Below are 23832 nucleotides of genomic sequence, written 5' to 3'. Positions count from 1 at the left end.
CCCGGCTATTAAAAGACATAGCGTCTAGGGTCTTGAAAGTTTGAAGATAAACAAGTGGCCATCTAGCTGAGAAGCATCAAAGCCCACATGGAAGAAGCAAATAAGCCTGTCTGACCACAAGGTACAGAAGGGACCAGTTATCAAACATCAAAGAGCTAAAAACCGTATCGGTGGGTGCCCACCTCCCTGATACAATCAATGAAGCAAAATGTGTGCATAAGCAAATGTGGTGAAGAAAGCAGATGGTTCCCAGCTATCAAAAGATAAAGCTTCTGGGGTCTTAAATGCTTGAAGATAAACAAGTGGTCATATAGCTCAGAAGCAACAAAGCCCACATGGAAGAAACACACCAGCCTGTGTGACCATGAGCTGTCAAAGGGATCAGGTATCAAGTATCAAGGAACATAAAATCATACCATTGAAAATGTGGGTGAGTGCAGAGTGGAGACTCAGAGCCCAAAGGTAGCCAACAGGACTCCCCTTGCGGAGGGGTTGTGGGGAGGACATGAACCAGGCAGGGTGCAGCGTAGCAACGATGAAACATATAACTTTCCTCTAGTTCTTGATTGCTTCCTCCCCCCTCCCCCCAACACTATCATGATCCCAATACTACCTTGCAAATCTGGCTAGACCAGAGGATGTACATTGGTACAGATAGCAACTGGAAACACAGGGAATCCAGGACAGATGACTGCTCAGAACCAGTGATGAGAGTGGCGATGCCTGGAGGGTGGAGCGAATGTGGGGTAGAAAGGGGGAACTGATTACAGGAATCTACTTATAGCCTCTTCCCTGGGGGAGGGACAGCAGAGAAGAGGGCAGGGGGAAATGTCAGACAGTGTAATATATGACAAAATAATAATGATATATGAATGATGAAGGGTTCATGGAGTGAGGGGAGTGGGGAGGGAGGGGGAAAATGAGCAGCAGATATTAAGGGCTCAAGTAGAATGCAAATGTTTTGAGAATGATGATGGCAACAAATGTACATATGTTCCTGACACAATGGATGAATGTTTGGATTGTGATAAGAATTGTACGAGCCCCCAATAAAATGATTTTTTTTAAATTATGAGCCTTGATATCATAGTAGTTTACACATTGGTCTAATAAGCACAAGGTCAGAAGTTTGAACTCATCATTAATTCCATAAAAGAGAGGGGAGGCTTTCTACTCGCAGAAAGAATTACAACCTTGGAGAGTCACAGAGAGATTCTACTCTGTTCTATAAGATTACTTTTAGGCAGATTTAGTTGGGGGGTTGATTTAAAAAACAACAACCACCTCACTACCATCTAGTCAATTCCAGCTTTTAGTGACCCTTCAGAGCAGAGGAGAATTGCTCTTGTGGCTTTTCAGGCTTGTCAATCTCTGTGAGAGCAGAGAGTCTTCTCTGTCTCTCGAGGATGGGTGCTAGCTACAGACTGCTGACCTTGCATTCAACAACCCTAAGCCATCATTAAAACACGCTCTTCCAGTAATTTAAATCTCCCTGGGAAATTATAGTTAAGTACCCTGGAATTGTAAAAATGTACGATAAAATTAATATTCTTGAAGCCCCTCTGTGCAGTTAAAATCGTACATAGACACAGTTCTGCTCTCAGGTCCAATATAATCATTTCTTCAAGTAGTAAAAGAAACCAGCATTGATAAATTATATTAAAAAATAACACATAAATCCTTTCATATTAATCGCCATCAAGATGGAGAAATGCTCCTACTACAAGACATGTTAATGATCTGAGAGCATACATATTAAAAACCAAAGCACTGCTGACCCATAGTGACCCCTGTGGTTTTCTGGGAGTGGAACTGTTTACTGGAGTAGAAAGCCCATTCTTCCACGGAGCTGCTGGTGACTGCGAACTACTGACCATGTGGATCACAGCCCAATGTGTAACCACTACACCACCAGAATTCCAAGAACGCAAAGGCTACAGCAAATGCAGTCATCCCACCTCACACTAACTGTGAAGCACTGGAAGTAGTGCAATCCTACCCAAATTCAAGGGGCACACACATGAAGAAGAGAGTTTTCAGAAAAGGAATTTGTGTCGACAAGTCTCTTAGCAAAAAATAGGGGCATACAATGGATTCGGGATTAGCAAAGCCTATTTCAAGGACAAAGGAAAAAAATGTCAAGGACAAAGGAAACTAGGTTTACTTTTCTGATCTGAGTGGAAGCTCTGTGCAAAGATGCTCGGAATGTGGTATGGAGGTAGTGAGAGGGATGGAAGAAATAAAGAGGCAGAGATGATGGTGCAGATTCCAGCAGTGTCTTTGTAAGCTAACGTCAGCAAAATAAATGACCATGGGCAACTCTCATTACCTTACTTGACTTACTGCTAATTCATTCTAACTAAAATGTCTTCATTTCTCAGATGAGAAAAAATAGGTAGAGAGAGGTTGACATAACTCCCTTACTATTAATGTTGTTGTTGTTTCTAGGTGCTGTCAGGTCGGTTCCAACTCCCAGCGACGCTATGTACAACAGGACACACAGCCTGACCCTGGACCATCCTCACAACTGTTCTTACGTTTGAGCCCGTTATTGCAGCCCCGGTGTCGATCCATCTTCTTTTTCGCTGCTCCTCCACTTTACCCAGCATGGTGTTCTTCTGGAGGGACTGGTCTTTCCTCAGAACAGGTTCAAAGTAGTTGAGATGCTGTCTTGCTATTCTTACTGACAGTCCATGGTACTTTCAGTGTTCTTCACCAGCAGCATACTTGAAATGCATGGGTTGTTCTTCGTCTTCCACATCCAGTGTCCAATTTTCATATGCATCTGAGGTAACTGAAAATACCTCGTGCACAGAGCAACATCCTCGCTTTTCAACACTCTAAAGGGATCTCACGCAGCAGTTTATACCGAATGCAACCCATCGTTTGATGCCTCACTGCTACTTCCATGAGTGTTACCTGTGGATCGAAGCTAGACAAAATCCTTGGCAGCATCAATCTATTCTGTGTTATGATCATGTCATCTGTTGGCCTAGACGCCAGGATTTTTATTTTTCTTTTCTTCACATTGAGTTGTGATCCATACTAAAGGCTGCAATCTTTAATCTTCATTAGCAAGTGCTTCAAGCCTTCCTCACTTTCAAACAAGATTGTATCAATATTAATAAACTTCATTAGTCACCAGGGGAAAATATAAATTTAGATAGTCTAATTGCAGTGTTTATGTTGTTAATCACTTAACTAAAATGCCTCTTCATGCTCCTGACCCATTCTATATGTCCAGCCATCCAAATTGCTATTTTTGTTTGTCAGAATAACTGAATATCATCCATTTCATATGGTTCAACATGTTAATTAATCTTAGCTCTATTCCACTGTGCAAAAAAAGTTCCTGAAAGAACTTTGTAACCTCATTCTCATCAGGACTTCACTGCAGATTCTCTCCTCAATCCTTGAAAATCTGGATTTATATTCACTATTACCTCCGTTTGTTTATCCTCTCTATGTACCCTGGAGAAAAGGACTGCCTGTGTTACATGATCTAGCTGTACCTTCAGAAAATGCTGTCCAGATCCACTGCTCTTCAAAGGCCCTCTGTAACCAATATTGAACTCATTTAGGGAGGGGCCCTAGTGGAACTGTCAGATACGTATTGGGTTACTAACCAAAAAGTTGGTAGTTCAACCCACCAGTGACTCACTGGAAAAGAGATGGGGCTGCCTGCTCCTGTGGGATATTTACAATCTCAGATATTATCCTACAGAACTCATGAATTGGATTTATCTCCATGACAGCAGGGATGGTTGAACTCACTAGATCTTTCCTGTCTATATTCTGGAATACTCTTTTTAGTGTACATATGCAGAAACCCTTTGTCATTTCCTGTAATTGCTGCTGTTTTTCAGAATTCTGACCTAAAATCATTCTTCTTTCATTCCATCTGCTTTCCTAAGATGATCTCTTCTATTTCGAGGTCTACAATCACATACAAGCCGACAAAAGACTAAACTGCCACCTGCAGCGGGATTCCTCCTCCCAAGTTGCAGACCCAGCGCCTCCTTTGCATTTTTACTAGAACAGCCCACAGGCCCCTCAATGTACATAAAATCTGAAATCACCATAAATTCCCCTGTGTTTCAACACCATTTAATTTAAATCAACTACCAACGGGCAACATAAACAATGGAATTAACCATAATTTATTGATTATCCCCTTTTCCAATCCAAACGTCTCCGTTTGATGTACTAATTTCCAATACATTTACCCACGTATCCCCAACTACACTATGACAATGCGAATTCAGATCACCGCAATGTTTCTCCTGACTTATCTTTTCTAGTTTCTAAGAGGCTTGTCTGTATCTTTTGTCAAAGTCATTCTCCAACAGCACAGACACAATTTTTCAAAGTAAAATTCTGATATCTTCCTGTTCATTTTAAATTCTTTTAATGACTTACATTGTTTGGGGTGTAAACTTCAAACTTCTTAACACAGTTTATAGGAAATGTGTGACAAGGCTTTACCTTTGTCTTTAGCCTGATGTTGATTCTTCCCTGTGTACTACACCTTACAATTACATTTAATTCACATCTGAGTATTCAGATAAATGTTCTCTTCCTTCTTGGGCTTTGGATATGTGGTATGAGGTACCCATTGTATAAATCTATCAAAATTATAGCTCCTTCCACAACTAATCCAGGTCGTATCCGACTGTAGAGACGGAATTATTTGTGTGACTCTTTCAGCCAAAAGTCTCTGTAACGTTCACCAGATGAATGTTTGCTGCAGACGGTTGGAAAGACAGTGTGAGTAACAGCTACCAGGCTATATTGTGATTGCCCTCCTGTTGTGTATGAAATGAGTCCTCTGAGAAGCAGGAAGGGCGGGTGGGATCTCACTACCAATAAGAGCCAGGAGGATGGTGTGTCTTCTGGACCCTGAGAGTCCTGCAGAGTGAACCTTCTTGATCCAGAAGCTAGCAATGACGTCAGAGGACCAGTTGCAGATATCTGAACCAGAGCCTGAAACTGACGGATGGACTTCCCAGGCCAGAAAGCAATCAAACCAAGTGCTTCCGGGCAGCAAGCTGTCTGGCGGAGTTGGGCACCGTTGAGTACTTAATTGGAGGAGCTGAGCTTGCTGGCTCATGGAGGAAGTGGAGCGGAATGCCTTTAGCTTGAGACAGTGGAGTAGCATGCCCCTTTGGTGATTTGTTTCCAGCGCTGAAAGAGTTTTGGAACATGTCCTGATGAACAACTGTATTCTATGTCTCACTTGCATTGCAGTCTAGTAACTTCCCGTATAAACCCTTGAATCGTGAATACTGTGTGTGAGTTCAGGGTAGTCATTGCAACCCAGAATAGTATAGAACTGGAAAGCTAGAGAGAGCTGTGTATCACAGAACACCTACTTTACCTGTTACATTTCAGATAATATACTTAGTTGACACTTTACTGAAAGCCTCCTATGATCTCTCAAGATTTCTTTGTGTCTCCTATCCGGCACTTCTAATACATCTTTACTTCTCTTGCAGTGCACTTATTGAATTGACTGTATCCCCAGCCTCTGCTCTTCCTAAATGTAAGTCCCATGTGGGAAAGGGCAGCACAGATCTCAAGATCAAGTGTGTAATTTCTTTTCTCACTGAGTCCTTCTATTTAGGAAATGCTTAACATCTGAGAGATTCTGAATACACACACACATACACACACACCCCAAATTCTAGACAAATGGGTTGTAGTTCATTCAGTACACTTAATACTTTATCTAACTATGTTAACTGCTTTTAATTATCACAGTGCTTATTCTATCAGATTTTCTTTGTAGGGGTACCATATAATCACAAATCTTTTACTAATTTTAAAATACTAGTTGAATATACAGCCATCTATTATACTGACTTCTACTGCACAGCTACAAGCATCTAATAAAACACCATCTGCCTCAGCACACCAAGTATTCTCTCATCTTTGCACAATTCCATAAAATCTTCACTCCACCACGTCTTGGATCAGTGAGAAAAGGAACTTTTAGTTTTTGCCTCCCTGAAAAATAAGCTCAGAGTGTCTGGAGACAGAGATATTTAAGCCGATGTGTTCACACTTAGATGCTCGCATTTGTAATACATGCATACCTAAACATCTTACTACCTTTTATTATTTAGTAATTCACTTACTGTTTCCACTCAATAGTCTTGCACATTGACAACAGTGCTGCATGCAAATCAAGGTTCTAAAAAAATTTAAAAAGCAAGCTTAAGTTTTCTAGTGAGTATTACGTTAAAGGAAACAATAACTTCTATGATAACAGTTACTTAATCCTTGAAAAAGATTTCCAAAGCAAGATATTGATATTTTTTAAACAAGTAATGTTCTTTAGTATTCTTTAATGTCTCGGTGTTTAATGGGTGCTTTGGACATATTTACACTTTAATATCAACATTTACCTTATCTCTGATTTATTCCTTTAACATATCCAAAATGATATCCCAACCTTCTATCTGTCCCTTATGGTTTCCCCTAATCTGGGGGCACTATTGCCTGCCTGAGGACATAAAATAAGAAGCTGAGCAGAGTGCGTGTTCCATAAATGGTAGCTGTTACTGTAATCGCGACTCTCTTCTTTTCAAAATGAACAGATGCTGTTTCCTTCTCCGGGCGCTCGGCGACCTTCCCGTAATGGCAAGCCCTCCTTCCACAACCAGTGTCCCTCATTAGTCCATCTAAACCTCCAGCACTACGAGCCACACTCCAGAGAAAGCTCCTTCCATTTTCTGTTAAGAGAGCAAAGTCTAATATATAAATGTCTTTCAGGAAATGGGCATTGATTGTATCATTCAGATAATAGTAATACAGACCAAGCTGCTTCAAAGTCATTAACTCATAAACGCTCAGAGCCCACGTGTAACGCATTTAAGTCGAGCCATGTTTCTAAGTTTTCTGTTTCTCGCCAAATGTTAAACTTGTTCACTTCCAAATTTTAAACAAAGCCTGTAATGCCTCAAGACATTATGGATGGGCTCTAGTTTTTCTTCCTTAGTAGAAAAATTCAGCAAGTGTAAGCACTCTCCAAAAACATGGCAAGAAAAATGCTTCAGCTAATCACAGATGTTCTTCAATTCCTTTGTGACTAATAATAATAGAAAAGCCTTAGACTATTCCTCTGTGCCACGATAGTCGATGCAAAAGGCTTCAAAAATTCATGGAAAATGGAATTTGAAAAATGATGAACTTTCCCCATAAATTCTGTGAAGCTGCCTTGCAAAAGGTACTCAGAAAATTAGACTGCCCGCATCATCCTTAACCCATTTCTGTATGGAGGAAAATGTCCCCATTTATAAATTCACTTGGCAACACACCTTATGCTTGCCTGATGATGTGACAGTGCATTAATTCACCTAAATCTTGCAATCAAGAACATCATTCAAAATTTCATAACAATACAATGTTGACCTCCCAGGCAATTTTTGCATATCAACATCAGCCCCCTTTCCAAGGCCTCGCTGAAATTGAGTCCCTTCCACAAGAGGTAGTGTGGTACAGTGGTAATGGCTTCTGAGGGAGGCCGCCTGGAGTTTTCAGCTCTACAGCTTTTTGACTGTATGATCAGAGATAAATTAGCTTCTTAATGCTTTACATCTCCTCATTTGTAATATTTTAATCATTCTAATAACTATTTCATAAAATTAGTAGGTTAAATAAGTGCAGCAATGCATGTAAAACACCTAGCGCACTGCTGGCAAAAAGTAAACACTCAACAGATGTCAACAGGAATGATGATAACGAAGAGAAAGAATATGAATTCTGTAGCACAGTGACCAGCAAAGGTCTTCGTCTTTGAACCTCTATTTTATTATTGGCTCAATACAATGCCGACTCTCCCAGGAGATTTTGCATGGTATGTATGTTGTTCTATCCCCACAGATGATAAACCTTTAGACTTAAATATTTCAAACGTCTTCTTATGACAACAGCACATATGGTAGAAAATGTTGCCAACGCATACTTCATAGCATGAGTGAGCTCCTGGCCAGATGTAGTCAAATCCTCTCCCAGCGGGCTTTATCTCTCCCTCAGCAGCTCGACTATAATGTGGCACAGTCAGTTACACAGGCTTGTAAGCTGGGGATTACCAGTGGTTCCACAGGCGAAAGTAAGGTGCCGTCTGCTTTCCTAAAGATTTACAGCTCAGGAACCCAGTGGAGCAGCTCTCCTCTAACCTACCCTGTTACTGTGCGTCGGAATTGACTCCATGACAATGGGATTTATATATTAAATGGCCTAAAACTTTGGTTCCTCCAAGAGTTCTTAAATGGTTAGTCTCTCTCTGGCCTAAAATTACTTTGGAAATAATAATCATATGTCAAATATGAGCAATGGAGAAGATATTTAAAAAATGACTTGTTTTCCTCCCCCCCCCAAAAATAATGATAATGTGGAATAATAGAAAGTTTGGTCACTGACTCTCACTTAATTTTATATTGGGTTCAATATTATTTGACAAATATGCAACCATCATAGAGCTTTCCAAAATAAGAATGTTATATAATGTAGGCATTTATTAACATAATTTTACTATTAGTGTTGATGTCAATGATATCAGCTATTAGTAGATACAGTATTTTAAAAATCTATTTCAATAGCAACATTTATGTAAATATTCACCTGTGGTTCATCCTTTTATTGCACAGAAAAGGATCATACTTCAGTCTATGAATATATTAAATCTTGACACTGTATAGTAGCTCTTATAAAATGAAAAACTGATTTCGCAGAAATTTGGGATCCTATTATTAGATGTTTTATAAGGCCAGTGTGTATATAATGTAATGCAATTAAAATGTACTGTCTCTTAATATAGATTCAGACCAAAAAGAGATCAAATCAAGTGTTTAACCAATGGAGCTGATGACACTCTGAAGTTATTTCCAAGAGTTTCTAAAACTGTCTTGGAAAATCACCTGTGCTGCTTTGACAGGTGCTGGTGGAACAATCAGCTTTAATTTAGACCAGGTGCTTAAAGTAAAACTCAAAATAGCAATCAGACATCACTTTATTCCCACTACTTGGTACACTGCCACAAATACCCTTGAAATGAGATACGAGCAGTTCCTGGATTACAGATGAGTGCCGGTACTACATCTATCTACGCGCCCAGTTTGTACGTAAGTTGGAACACTTAGGTGTAGTTTGTATATAGCATCAGTCAAATGTTTGTCTCAGTGTATCTTCCAATGAATAAAAAAGAGACATACTTCCAGATACGCTAAAACATTTCTAACGTAGTAGTACAGTGATGATGATGTTTTGATATATATTGCAACATAGCTCTCATTTCCTATTCCACATCAGTGTGTATACCCCCAATTTCAATTTATTCGGCTTTATGGGAACTGGTTCTTAGCTATGAGTTGTATGTAAATTGGAGGTTGGAAACCTTATAGAAAGAAGAAAATATTGTGCCCATTATCTGAATGAATTTATCTTGGTCATACTCGTTTTTATATAACTAGTTAATGAAATGTCAACATACAACATATAAATTCTCAAGAAACACACTGTCTTTTTTCCTGAAAGGTGGAATGTAGAATCAGAATGGTGAGTACTGCCGGACCCAAGAATGGCAAGACTATGAGTTCTGTAGATTTTCTTTGTGTCTCTTATAAGCAATACTGAATACTAGACAAGCTGGTAATGTAGAAATATAAACAGAAGCATATATATATATATATATATCCCAAGTAAAGCCTGCTCCTTATCAACAAACTTAAGAAAAGGGAAGCCTAGCAAGACAGAAATCTTTTAGACAAAACCTACCCTTCCTGAGCCATACAACAAGGCAAACCTGTTACCCCCTCAATGGTCTCTTAATAGGAAGCGTATATTTTCAACCTTGCCCAGCAATAATGAAGCTCCCTCTGTTAGTGGGATAGTGTCAGAGAGGACTAAATGGCGAAGTGAAGCTTTATTAAGGAAGTGCTCCTCCAAACTATCAGTGGAACCATTTGGAAACCCCGGACAGCTCCCGTCATGTCATTAGGTGGCTTACTAAGACATCCTTTCTCTTTCCTCACACGTGATGTCAGAGGAGACCTCTTTACAGCGACTGTTCACCCTCATCTGACAAGGAAGTCCCTCCTGCCCTCCAAGTCAACGTGATGTCAGGAAATGCCTAGTGGAGAGCCTGTCCTTTTACTCCCATCTTAAAAAGAAACAAAGATAGCCCAGAGGGACAGATGAGTTCCAATGAGTTGTACATTGTTCTGTTCCAGTCATGAAGTGGTTGAAAGTAAACCAGAATGAGGTAGATGAGGAAGCTACTAAGGGAAATATTCTTAAAGTGACAAACGCAGTTATGGCTGAGAATAGAAAATCATAATTAGGGAAATAAGCTATAAAAGAGGCGTTCCAGGCTAAGGTCCCAGTACATAGAAGTTTAGAGACAAGAAGGGCAGGCAACCAAGGTGTGTGTGTGTGTGTGTGTGTGTGTGTGTCACGGGAAGAAGAGGTCACAGAGAGTCAACAGGGCCAGATGCTGAAAGATGATGGAGAAAAGAAAAAACTTTCAAGTGCCTACTGAGTATCACCATATACCAGTGTCTATGACACACACTGATTTACTCATGATTAAGACTCAAAGGAGCCCTGGCGGCATAGTGGTTACACATTGGGCTGAAAACTGCAAAAGATGAGGCTTTCTACTCCCATAAAGAGATAGAGTCTCAGAAACCCACATGGGCAGGTCCACCCTGTCCTATAGGGTCGCTATGAGACAGCACTGACACAATGGCAGTGAGTTTGTTTGGTCAGTTCTTAAGGGGCTCAATATCCAGTTAGAGAGGCAGATATAATATGCTAATGATAAAGTGATAGTTGTAAATAAAATGGTCTGGCGATGTTCATCATGGGGAGGCCCATTACCATCAAGTTAATTCTGCCTGAGAATGACCATACACGAGGCGTCCAAGGCTGTAAATCTTTACAGAAATAGCCTCAACGTTCTCTGTCGGACAGGGTAGTGGTTTAGAGCCAATAAACATGTGGTTGGCAGTCGAAGACAATGTCACTATAGCTCCTATCATGGGGATAGGGTAGAGGAAAAATACATATTCCATATGTCTATCTTGTCATGGGAGTAAGCAGGGAGAGGGAGTGAGCTACAAGCAGTTTAGTATATCCAAAACAAGCAGAAACAAGTTAGCAAGGATTGTGGGGGATGTAAGTATGTTCTACACATGTCAAGGACTGTGATTTATACCTCATAGGCATTGGGAATTATTAAAAAGCTGACTTTGAGCTGAATGGATCCCACCAACTACAGAGAGTGTGCTGGGGAGGGGCGAGGGTTGGAGGAGGTGCCTGTAAGGGTCATCCTCTGGGAGGAAGAGCGATACCCGTCCAGTCGTGTATGGTACTCAGAAACCCAGTGAGAGAGCTGGTCTTTAGGAAAAAACAAACACTAAACGTTTTATTTTCATTAGTTTTGGCAAGTGAAGTGAATGCTTTGTTAATAACAGCTCCTATTTAGAGACCAATGCAGGGAAGGAGTAGATAATAAGGAAGACAATGGAAGTATGGGAGAAAGGATGTAACTGTGGCTTGAGTTCATAGTAGATAAAGTGAACATTGGTTGGCAAGTCAAGCTTGAGCAATGTGATATTCTAGGAATGAAAGACAGTGAGGATAGTGACAGAAGTTTCTAGTGGTGGGAAGGTTGCGGGACATCATAAGAGATGCATTCCCCTCCCTCAATAAAAGAGTCCAAAAGGCCACATTCTGTCAGTGAAAGGGATTGAAGAGGAGTCTAAGGAGGATTGGAAGGATCCTTGAGAGAAATGGGAGCCAGGGATACTGAAGCCCAAACCAAAGACTGAGAAGCGCCATTGGACTATGGAGAGTTAAAAACCCTGGTGAAACACTTTTCTGTAATACATTTAAGTCATGGTTATTTTTCAGTCCAAATTTCACCCACAAGTGATTCAAACAGTAAACTGGGGCTTTAAAAAAACACCTTAAAAGCTCCATCATATATTTTTATAGTGTTCGCACAGACAGATTTTTGAATCCTCATAAGAACTCTACCAGTTGTTCTTTTTCCTGTTACATATATAAAGGAGCAGAGCATCATGGAGGGAAAATATGACATGACCCATATTTCACAGTAGTTGACACATCAGCTCTCAGTCCCAAGTGTTTTGATTGTGACACCAGTATTTTTCCACTACTACATTGTACTGTTTTAACTGCTGATCAAAGACAATATGCATTTAAGTGTGTATTTTTGTTTGTTTTAATTGTTTTTAAGAAGAATATATAAGATTACCCTGGGTCTCTTAGTGGGAAAAAATTAGATTATACTAATAAACGGGAAATTATTTTAAAAGTCATATGAATCCTACTTTATGTCGGAAACTATTTTAAGGTATTAAGTCAAACTTTGCTTTGATGAAAAACTCACCAAGTTTTATGGAAAATAAAGAACACAATCTAAATTCAAATTCTTAATGGGAATCTAAAGGTAATTAAGTTCACTACAAGTCAGTATTCATAATAATTATTAATCACAGTTTCCCTCCGGTTTTTAAGAGCACATATTTATCTGCAAACAGGAAGGCCAACCCTAGATGGCAAACTAAAATCTTTTCACAAATTTATGAAAATAACCACTGGGGTTTCTCAAGAAGCATTTGAACTGCTGGAACATCTGGCAGTATTTTATTTTAACCTATGATGCAGCAATGAAAACTGATGAATTACCAATGTTTGTAAAGAATTCATGTTAGGAAGTCCTATCAGAGAACTTAAAACATTCTCACTTGCACAGGAATTTATTAAACACTTTAAAATACTCATGAAAGAATGGAATAACTGTAACCGAATCTATAAATATGAAAAGATCGATGTCTGTCACTGGGCAGGCATTTCTAAGTGCAAACAGGAATATTTGCATGTGTGTACATTGTTACTGGGCAAGTCTTTGCTCAATAAGCTTATGAACATAAATTTGTGTCAGTGCATAAAATAATGTATATGACCCAAGGTACATTTTAGTGCTTTAAATATGTTATCAATCACTAAACTAGGTAGGAATGCAAAAAGTTTCAGAAATGTACAACTATTGACTTTTCAAATTCTGAAGACACAAATACTATCCCTTCGTATCAGCATTAACGCAGCACGCACTTATTATTGCAAAGGATCCTCTACATCCTATAATCCAACTCCGTGTCAGAGGCAAGAAAACTGGTCCCAGGGAAGTGAAGTTTCCCAAGATGCAGTTTAGCCAAAAGCAAAATTAAAATCCAGGTATCTGGAGTCACAATTTAGTGCACTTCCCAGAAGTGGCATAGATATAAATAACTTCATCTAATTTCATCTGGCAAAGCAAATTTAGAGGCTGAGTGAAATTTTAAGGATCATGCTGAGTTTGCTGCTTTATCATATTCAAAAGTACCTTCCATAGCAAAAAGATCATTAATATTATAATCATGAGAAAAATATTTTAAATAATCAAATATATTACAAACTCTCTTGAAATTATTTTATCCAACTCCCTTCCGAAACGATAATCAGATTCCTAAGGTGTATAGGGCTTTCCAATAGCTTTCTCAGAATCAATCCTACTGAAACAAAGCAAAAAGAAGTGAGATAATACAAACTATAGAAAAATCATCAAAAAACAATAGACCAGTAGTTTTGACTCCCTAGCCTTTAATTCTAAGTGATGCCATTACAGTTGAGCCCTGATTTGCATCTATCACCAATCAGAAAGCAAACTAAATCTTTTTGAAAGCTCATTGGCTTGCATTGCTGCCTTTATATACACTTGCTTCCGGAAAAGCATTCCGAAGAACCGAATCATCTGGCTCATTTTTATTACTCACTCCGTCTTGAGGCTGTCTGCACAGTCCGGACTGAAATGTACCTCAGTGTGCACCTTCCTTTCAAATGAATATCTATGCCAAGCTTATTTATAGCCACTGCCTTCAATCAGTGCATTTCCAGGTATAGGAAATAAAATCATCTCAACAATAGGATAGAGCTCTGAAACAAAACCTGGAAACCCTGGCAAATAGCCTTTGGAAGCATAATGAAATATCTATGATTCCAGGATGCAATCATCTCATACCCTAACTAGAGCAAAAATCATTGCTATGGAGTTAATTCTGATGCTTAGCAGACCCTCGAGGACAGAGTAGAACTACCCAAAAGGTCCCCAAAGCTGGGATCTTTAAGGAGCCGATTGCCATTTCGCCCTTGGAGAGGGCGGTAGGTTAGAGTCATTGACCTTTCTGCTAGGCAGCTGAGCACTTAACCACTGCGCCACCAACACTCTGACTCGGTTGTATGAAATACATAGAAAGAGTCCTAGCTTCAATTAGAGACCTAATTTAAGCCCTATGAATTTTTTGGCATAAGTTTGCATAGACCTCAAGATAATCACCATCACCTCTTCCGTTTTTCTTTTCCTCTTTCTGTTTTTTCTGAAATTTGGGCACCTCTTTGTTTCTTACTTAGATGCTTTCCTCCTGTTTCAGTGATCTGCCCCCCCACCCCCCTCTCTCTTCTTTACAAAAGCAGGGTATGCTTCCCCCTACTGGGAAAAAGTCAAATTACAAAGTACCTCAGACCTTGTTTCTAAAGTATCAAGAATCAAGTTCCTGGGAAAGAGAAAAAAGTGCTCAAGAAGCGATTGCATAGCAGCCTCGGGCTCTTTTTATCAGTCGCTGAAGGAAGTACTGTGCACTCTGCTAGGGGTCTCACATGCAATACTCTAGTTTGACAATTTTCAAAGTACAATAAATCTCATTAACGACGGATGAATTAATCACTGAGGCTGCAGTCCCAAGAAAACTCCAATAAGCAGGTCATAGGAAAAGATCAATTTGCAACTTTTTACTTCATTTGAAAGACATTATTAGTTAAATGAAGACACTTCTGGAAAACATATTGGAGCAAGCTGGCTGAGGAGGCTTAATTGCATTATAAACCCATTTTGAACAATTCTGAACATTTGTAGCTTCATTCTTTTCTGATATTTTTATTTTCTGTCCCTGTCTCCATTTTTGCAATAAAGTATAAAGAGTGTTTAATTTTTCATAGATTTTACTTCCCAATTTGTATTTTCTTGTTTCCCATTCAGCAGCCAAGAAAGTAGTAAGCATAATTGTATTTTTCCCTTCCCTAGCACTTTACAAAACCTGCCTTTTCTTGAAAAATAGTTCATTTGTTTCATCATACATTCCATGTTGTGATTGGAAATCTTTCCCAAGCAAAGATGGAAGACAATTCACTGTTATTCTAAAAGGTACTCCCTCAATAAAATATTCAAATCAGTCTAATGTCTATTGGAATCATATAGGAAGTCATAGAATAAAATGACCTTAGTTGTATGTCTACGTCTCAAAAGTGACCTTTCTTTTACTGTAGAGGGGACTGAGAGGAAAGTTGTCACTGTTAGTTTTGCAATATAGGTACGGCTACAACAACTCAAGCTGCAAATTTGCCTTGTAGCCAATTTGGTGATGAAGCAATTCATTATTAAGGAAGCTTTCATCCCCCCAAAATCTGTACTCCTTTTTTTAAGGTGTCCAGAGATCACCACAGATGTTGTGGAAATCTTTAGTTTACAGGGAAGCATTTCAAGACAAATGGAGTCATTTGGTTAATATGTCTCCATGCAGAAGTGTAGTAGGTGCGTGTGCTTGTGTAGTTGTGTGTGTGATGTGTGTGTGTGTGTCTTTTTAGACGACCTTTCGAAGCAGTGTAAAAGACAAGACATACTTATTCTGGGAATGGAATCTCCTGTATCATTACAGGTGCACAAAAGAAAATGCACACTTGGTAAAACAGTTAGGCAATTGTGGAGTAGACCGTTCCCAGGGACTAATATCTCCCAGTATACTCAATTACCACACTTCAAATAAATTCAAAAGCACGTTCGCCTGGGCTTGCGACATCCACATCCATCCACCAGCAGGCAGAGATTCATATAGATGCATACTTTCCGTAAGAAAAACTGTAATTAGATCAAAGGGTACCAAAAGCACTTCCCACATGCAGGGGGGCGGGGGGATGCTGATCTATTGCTACAAAGCTCCTAAAACACTACATTGATCACCATTTACTTGCAAATGGATTTCCCTTCCCCCTGAGAAGTGAACGTGTCCCAGTAGACCGCGGCGGCACACTTTATGGTTTCTCTGTCAACGGTCCTAACAGGTCACCTCCCCGCTGTCAATGGGTCTCGCGGCGCTGGTCTTCCCCAAATTAAGACGCGGAGGAGAAAGAGCCCAGGTGCCCACTCCTGGGAGGGCAGCGTCCGCCCGAGCGGCGTAGGGAGCATCTTTATTCCGGGGACAGTGGCCTGGCAGGTGGAGACCCGCGTCCCTCCCCAACTTCGCTCCTCGAGCCCGGCTGCGTGCGAGACGACGCGGCCGGCCCCTGCACCTCGGCGGGGGCAAGTCCTACCTTCGGCCAAGAGGCGCGACGCGTGCACAAAAGATGGATCCAGGCTGTCCTTCTCGGCCATCAGCTCAGGCAAATATTTCTCCTCTTCCATAGCGCGGACTTCCGACCGGCCCCGGGCGAAGCGCGAGGTGCCGCTCGCTCGGACGCAGGCTCGCCCTGCTGCCGCGCGGCTCCGCCTCGGCAGCGGCGCGGGGGTCCCCGCGCGTCCTCACGGGCCCGCGCCCCGGGCGCCTGCGACTCCGCCGTCGGGCTGCACGGCCCCGCGCCGGCACCTGCCGTCCCTGCCCTCGGCCCCCGGGCCCCGCTCGCGTCTCGCCGGGGCTCTCAGCAGCAGCCTTAACTGGAGAGGCGGGCACAGCGCGAGGCCCACCTCCGCCGAGCTCCTATTGGTAGGAAGGCCGGGGGAGGCGTGGCCTCAGGGAAGGCAGCGGGTCCTTATTGGGCCGCGCTGCTAGTCGGCTCGCCTGAGTGGCAGGTGGCAGCTGCAGAGGGGAGGGAAGCGCAGAAGGTGCAAAGGCTTTCTTCTGGCCGCCGGAGCCTGCCCGGTGTATTTAGACGCGCCTAGTTCTGCGTCTTCCTGGTGGGTATCGATGGAGCGGGGCGGGAAAAACGCCCGTCGCACAGAGCAGCTCCCGTCTGAGGCGGAGGGGAAATTGGAATGCGAAGTGAGCACCGGAGGCGGTGGGGAAGCGCCAGGGAAAGTCTGAGGAATGGAGCTGGGACTTCACCTGAGTCCCTAAGGCACAGGTGGCTTCCCCCTCTCACGCGGCTCAGACGCACTCATTTACAGACATCAGGGCGCACGGAGTCGAAAAGAGGCTGAAGACCGCCTGTGAGCCGCGGCTGGGATTTTCAATGAGACTGACCTACATCTCAGGGACGACGCAGTAGGATGTTCATTGATAAACAAATAAAGCGGCTCAAGGGCGATATTGTTGTAAAGCAACATGCTTCCAGTGTACAATCACTGGGTTATTGATTTAGTTGTGTGTGCCTTCCCACCCAGCCTTCTTCTGTGCCTGGAAAAGATTGCTGGGAAGAGAAGGGCTGGATTTTTTAACAAGAAGCAAAAAAGGGACCCAATCAATCGCTCACAGTTTATGAAAGAATTGGGGAGCTATGTGAAGTAAAGAAGACTCGAAAATGGCAAAACAGTTGGTGTTATGTTCCTCTTTTCCTTATTTTAGATGTGCCAGTCTCTTTTACCAGGTACTGTTGCTGAGCTACTTTAGATCTCTCCCACCTCTATTTAAAGGGAGAGTCAAATCCTCCCAGTATTAAATCTCAGAGGCGCAGCCCATCCTTCAGCCTTTGCTTATAAAAAGAAAACCAGTTGCCATGCAGTCTACCTGAATCATGGGACCCCATCGCTGTCAGGCTTGACTTGTTTCGGTGGGCTTTTCCATGGCTCTTTGGGGGACAATAATTTACCAACTCTTCCTTAGCAAGGGTCTTAAAATGTAACCCACCCATGTACTTCCAATTGCAAAGAACCTTCTTTCCATGGACTTGGGTTCTCTAATCCTAAGAACTTTTTTTTTTAATTCTCTGTGAGTAGAAACCCCCTTTATGGCAGTGAATTTGATTTTGGTTTGGGACACAGCATGTTTGCTGTGGGAAGCAAGGGGTCCATTTCCCTACAGATAAACCGTGCTGAAACTTTGCCAAGTTCTCACACTGCATGACCCCCTTTCTCTTACATTTTTAAAAGATCAATCCAGAAGACTATCTTGAATGTGAGTACGTTTGAGTAATTTCAAGTGCTTTTGCGTCTTTGTCTCCATGTGTCCCCATAGATGTGGAAGCTGAGGTAGAGACAGAACTCACTGACCTAAAACTCAGTCATTTCTGCTGAAGTTGAATTCAAAGTTCAGACCTGATTAGTAGCATGTAGATTAATATATTGCATAGATGATACGATTTCAGTGTACCTTTTGTACATCAATCCTTTATGTGTGTAGGCATCCAATAGATATTATTGAATGTTGCAAAGAGTCTAGGGATCATTCTAGAAATTGGAAAAACGCTGGTGGGTGAGAGGTACACACATTCATCCCCTGTCATCTTGCAGATTGTTGAGATAGTTTATTGTGCCAGCCTGGCCAATAAACACATGTGGGATTAATTGAAGGGCAGAGAGCTAAAGGGCTCTGCAAGCCTCTTCTTTCTTGTCTCTCATTCTTTGACCTTGCTCTTTGTGTGGCTGCCTTGCTTGTTCTGTGCCTCAATTTTCAAACTACACTACCTGTGGACATCTAACCTGTGGACTGTGTAACTGTAATTTGAGGTCCCTTTAAGACCTACTTCACCCCACAATTGGAATTTACATCTCTGGAGCTGGGGACTGACTGTTAGTGACCTGGCTGACTGTTGGTGACCTGCCTTGTTGTTTGCTGCCTTTGCGGGGATAGCCTGACTCTCTCTACAGAGGCTTGAAGGACCGCCAGTGTCTCACAACTCTCTCACGGGAGTGAGTTGCATTGAGCCATTGGTACTGCTTTATAATTTAACTGTTGATTTCTTGTGTTATATATCTATCTATTTAAATATATATAATATTATTAACAATCTGGTTTTTGTCTCTCTAGAGAACCTTGTCTAACACATGTGGGTACCAGGAGTGCTTCTAGAGAAATAAAATAATAAATATGGACTTCTTAAATTGGCTCTCCAGCCTGATTACTCTCAACACTAGTATGCTACTCCAACACCCCAAAGCATGGAAGTCGGCTCCTATTACTAATCCATGGTGTGAAATAGCAAGGTAATACCTACAGTAGCACCACCAATAGATGAGGTGCTGGTTAAAGGAGAGGCTCTGAGTGATCATATGTTTGATATTTTCCAGGAATTTTGTAAGGATGACAAGTATAGGAAGCTGGTTGGTTGCTCCTTCTTACAATGGAAAGTGTGATTAAGGAGAGGGATGGTCTCAGAGCCTCAGAAGCGCCCCTCAGGTGCAGACTAACAGATGTGAAAGCTTCCATCTGTGCTACAAAGGAGAGCCTTCTCTCCTCTAGTAAAAGAGCTGACATTGCTGAGAACCAGGTCCAGAGTCTCATTATAGGAGTGGCTGAAATACAACGGCAGCTGAATTGCAGGTCTAGAGCAGTGTCTGATACCAAAGTAAGGGCATTGATTGGGAAAAGTTGGGACATTGAAACATGGGATGGGAACATATGGGCTGATGATCCAGAAGAGGAGGATATTGCGCCCTTAGAAACAATTGACCCACCCCAGTCAATAGATCCACCCCTCCCAGCTGAAAGTATTCATTCACAACCTGAGCACACCTGAGCAGATTAGCCAAACTATTCAAGCTGATATGCCAGGTGGGGCTGCATCAGTAGCATTGCCTGAGGGAGATGCCTTACAAGATGTTGCTGAGAGCACCCAGGAAACACCTTCACCACCCATTATTTCCACTAGACCTGTCACTAAAATGAAGTCTCAGAAAGTTCATAAAGGTGAGGTTGAGATGATTACTCAAGAAGAAGCATGCTATACTCATAAAGATCTCAAGTTTTCAAATGCGTACAAGCAGCAGGCTGGGGGATATCCCTGGGAATGGTTACTAAGGGTGTGAGATACTGGTGCACAAAATGTAATATTAGACCAGTCTGAGTTTCTGGATATGGGACCCCTAAGCACAGACTCTGCGAGAGAGGCTAAGAGAGGATCTAAGTCTTTATTTGCTTGGTTGAATGAAGCATGGACTGCCAGATGGCCTAGATTAGACCAACTTGAAGTACCTGACCTACCTTGGTACACTGTAGAGGAAGGCATCTAAAAGCTTAGAGAAATTGGTATGTTGGGATGGATCTATCAGGATATTCCCATAGGCCCATAAAGGGGGTGTCCTGAGGATATACCCTTTACCACAACCATAAGGAACAAGTGTGTGAAGTGGGCCCCAGCATCTCTTAGACTCCTGTAATTGCTATTTTGTGTACCAGGATTAACAGTGGGCACTGCCCTAAGCGAACTCTGACATTTGCCCACAATGGGGCTGATTGGTCCCTGTGATGGTAGAGGGCAGGTGTCAGCACTGAATCAACAGAGACAGTGTGGGAGTGATTATGATAGACAACAAGGTTTCCGTAGTAATCAAAGCAACCTGTCTTGTGTGGAATTTTGGCATTGGCTACTTAGCCACGGTGTCCCTAAGAATGAGATAGATGGGAAACCTACTAAATATTTACATGATCTATACAGGCAGAAGAATGGTAGATCAGGTGGACAGCAGAATAGACAGTCACGATCGCTCAATCAATTCCCAGACCTCAGACAGTTTACAGATCCACACCCCTTGGAATGAGGGGAAGGCCGGGTCCCTTTGAAGGAGGACCCTGCTACATCACCGAACTTTCTTCTAGCCTTCCCCAAAGGGACCTTCGGCCTTTCACAAGCATGATTGTCCATTGGGGGAAAGGAAATAATCAAACTTTTCAGGGATTACTGGACATTTGCTCGGAACTGACACTAATTCCAGGAGACCCAAAGTGTTTTGAAAGCCCACCAGTCAGAGTGGGGCTTATGGAGGTCAAGTTATCAATGGAGTTTTAGCTCTGGTACGCCTCACTGTGGGACCAGTGGGCCCCCGGGCCCATCCTGTGGTTATTTCCCCAGTTCCAGGATGCATCATTGGAATACACATACTTAGTAACTGGCAGAACCCCCATATCGGATCCCTGAAATGTGGAATAAGGGCTAGCATGTTAGGAAAGGCCAAGTGGACATCATTAGAACTGCCATTGCCTAGGAAAATAGCAAATCCAAAGCAGTACCGCATTCCTGGAGGGATTGCAGAGATCAGTGCCACCATCAAAGACTTGAAAGATGCAGGGGTGGTGATTCCTTCTACATCCCAATTTAAATCACCTATTTGGCCTGTAAAGAAGACGGATGGATTTTGGAGAATGACAGTGGATTATAATAATCATAACCAGGTGGTGACTCCAATTGCAGCTTCCATTCCAGATGTGATTTCATTGCTTGAGCAAATTAATACTTCTCCTGGTACTTGGTACACAGCTATTGATCTGGCTAATACCTTCTTCTCAATACCAGTCTCGAAGAACCACCAGAAGCAGTTTGCCTTCACCCAGTAGGCGTACATCAACTCTTTTTCCCTGTGCCATAATTTAGTCTGAAGGTACCTTGATCACCTGTCCATTCCACAAAATGTCACACTGATTCATGATATTGATGACATTATGCTCATTGGACCCACTAAGGAGGATGTAACAAAGACTCTAGATTCATTGGTACAATATCTGTGTACAAGAGGTTGGGAAATTAACCCAACAAAGATTCAGGCACACTCCACCTCAGTAAAATTTCTAGGAGTCCCGTGGTGTGGGGCATGTCGAGATATTCCTACTAAAGTGAAAGATAAGCTATTGCATTTGGCACCCCCAATGACTAAAAAGGCACAATGCCTAGTGGGTCTCTTCAGATTTTGGAGGCAACATATCCCTCACTTGGGTGTTCTACTTCGACCTATTTATCGAGCGGCATGAAAAGCCCCCAATTTTGAGTGGGACCCAGAACAAGAAAAGGCTCTTCAACAGATTCAGGCTGCCATGCAAGCTGCTTTGCCACTGGGACCATATGATCCGGCTAAAAGGGTGCTAGAGGTGTCAGTTGTAGATAAAGATGCAGTGTGGAGTCTGCCAAAGACTCCTGGCAGACCCCTATTGGTGAACACAGCATAGACCTTTGGGATTTTGGAGTAAAGTCTTGCCATCCTCTGCAGACAACTACTCCCCCTTTGAAAAACAGCTGTTAGTCTGTTACTTGGCCTTGGTGGAGACTGAACGCCTCACCATGGGCCACCAAGTCACCATGAGGCCTGAATTACCTATCATGAACTGGGTATTGTCTGACCCACAGAATCATAAAGTTGGACATGCGCAGCAACACTCCATATGAGATCGGGCCAAAGCAGGACCTGAAGGAACAAGTAAGCTGCATGAAGAAGTAGCCCAAATGCCCACAGTCGCCACTCCTGTCATATTGCCTCCTTTCTCTCAGTCTGCACCTATGGCCTCCTGGGGAGTTCCTTACCATACTTCAAGTGAAGACCAAAAAAGTCATGCTTGGATTATGGATGGCTCTGCACGATATGCAGGTGCCACTCGTAAGTGGACAGCAGCAGCACTACAGCCCCTTTCTGGGATCTCCCTAAAGGACAGTGGTGAAGGGAAATCTTCCCAATGGGCAGAACTTTAAACAGTGCACCTGGCCATTCAGTTTGTGTATAAGGAAAAATGGCCAGATGTGAGATTATATACTGATTCGTGGGCTGTGGCTAATGGCTTGGCTGGATGGTCAGGGATTTGGAAGGAACATGATTGGAAAATTGGTGACAAGAAGGTGTGGGGAAGAGGTATGTGGATAGACCTCTCTGAATGGGCCAAGGAAGTAAAGTTAATTGTATCTCACGTGAACGCTCACCAAAGGATTACCTCTGAAGAGGAGGACTTTAATAATCAAGTGGATAAGATGACACACACTGTGGAGACTGGTCCTCCTCTTTCCTCTGCCACCCCTGTTATCGCCCAATGGGCACATGAACAAAGTGGACATGCTGGCAGGGATGGAGGTTATGCATGTGCACAGCAACGTGGACTTCCACTCACCAAGGCTGACTTGGCCACTGCCACTGCTGAGTGCCCCATTTGCCAGCAGCAGAAACAAACATTAAGTCCAAGATATGGGACCATTCCTCGGGGAGATCAACCAGCAACTTGGTGGCAGGTTGATTACATTGGGCCACTTCCATCATGGAGGGGACAGCGTTCTGTTCTTACTGGAATAGACACCTACTCTGGATATGAATTTTCCTTCCGGGCACGTAATGCTTCTGCCAAAACTACTATTTGTGAACTTACAGAATGCCTCATGGCATCCCACATAGCATTGCTTCAGATCATTTCTTGTATTATATATCTATCTGTATATAATTTAACTGTTCATTTCTTGTGTTAGATATCTATCTCTCTTCATAAATATATATAAAATTATTAGCAATCTGGTTTTGTCTCTCTAGAGAACCCTGTCTAACACAATTGTTTCCTAAAGGAATACACCAACTGAAACCAAGTACACAAAAGAATGGGTGATGACTGGTTGTAAAAAGGGAAACAAAAAAATGATTATATATACAAGAGAAAGCCCTTTTTAAAAATCATTTTACTGGGGGCTTATACAATTCTTATCACAATCCATACATGCATCCATTGTGTCAAGCACATTTGTACATTTTTTGCCAAAATCATTCTCAAAACATTTGCTTTCTACTTGAGCCCTTAATATCACCTCCTCATTTGCACCCCCTCCCCACTCCTCTCTCCCTCATGAACCCTTGATAATTTATAAATTATCATTATTTTGTCG

General features: G+C 42.1%; 1 protein-coding gene across 2 annotated transcripts in view; it reads right to left on the bottom strand.

Annotated features, from left to right (window-relative positions):
• Window positions 1-16522, bottom strand: part of KHDRBS2 (KH RNA binding domain containing, signal transduction associated 2) — a 646447-nt gene extending 629925 nt beyond the window's left edge. For both annotated transcript variants that reach the window (XM_075554046.1, XM_075554047.1), the window contains exon 1: window positions 16432-16522. In XM_075554046.1, coding sequence (XP_075410161.1) covers window positions 16432-16522 — 91 coding nt within the window. The remainder of the gene's footprint in view (window positions 1-16431) is intronic.
• Between the last annotated feature and the right edge of the window lie 7310 nt (window positions 16523-23832).

The sequence above is a fragment of the Tenrec ecaudatus genome, chromosome 7, assembly GCF_050624435.1.
Source record: "Tenrec ecaudatus isolate mTenEca1 chromosome 7, mTenEca1.hap1, whole genome shotgun sequence".
NCBI classification, from domain to species: Eukaryota; Metazoa; Chordata; class Mammalia; order Afrosoricida; family Tenrecidae; genus Tenrec; species Tenrec ecaudatus.
This window is presented reverse-complemented; position numbering and strand designations above follow the sequence as displayed.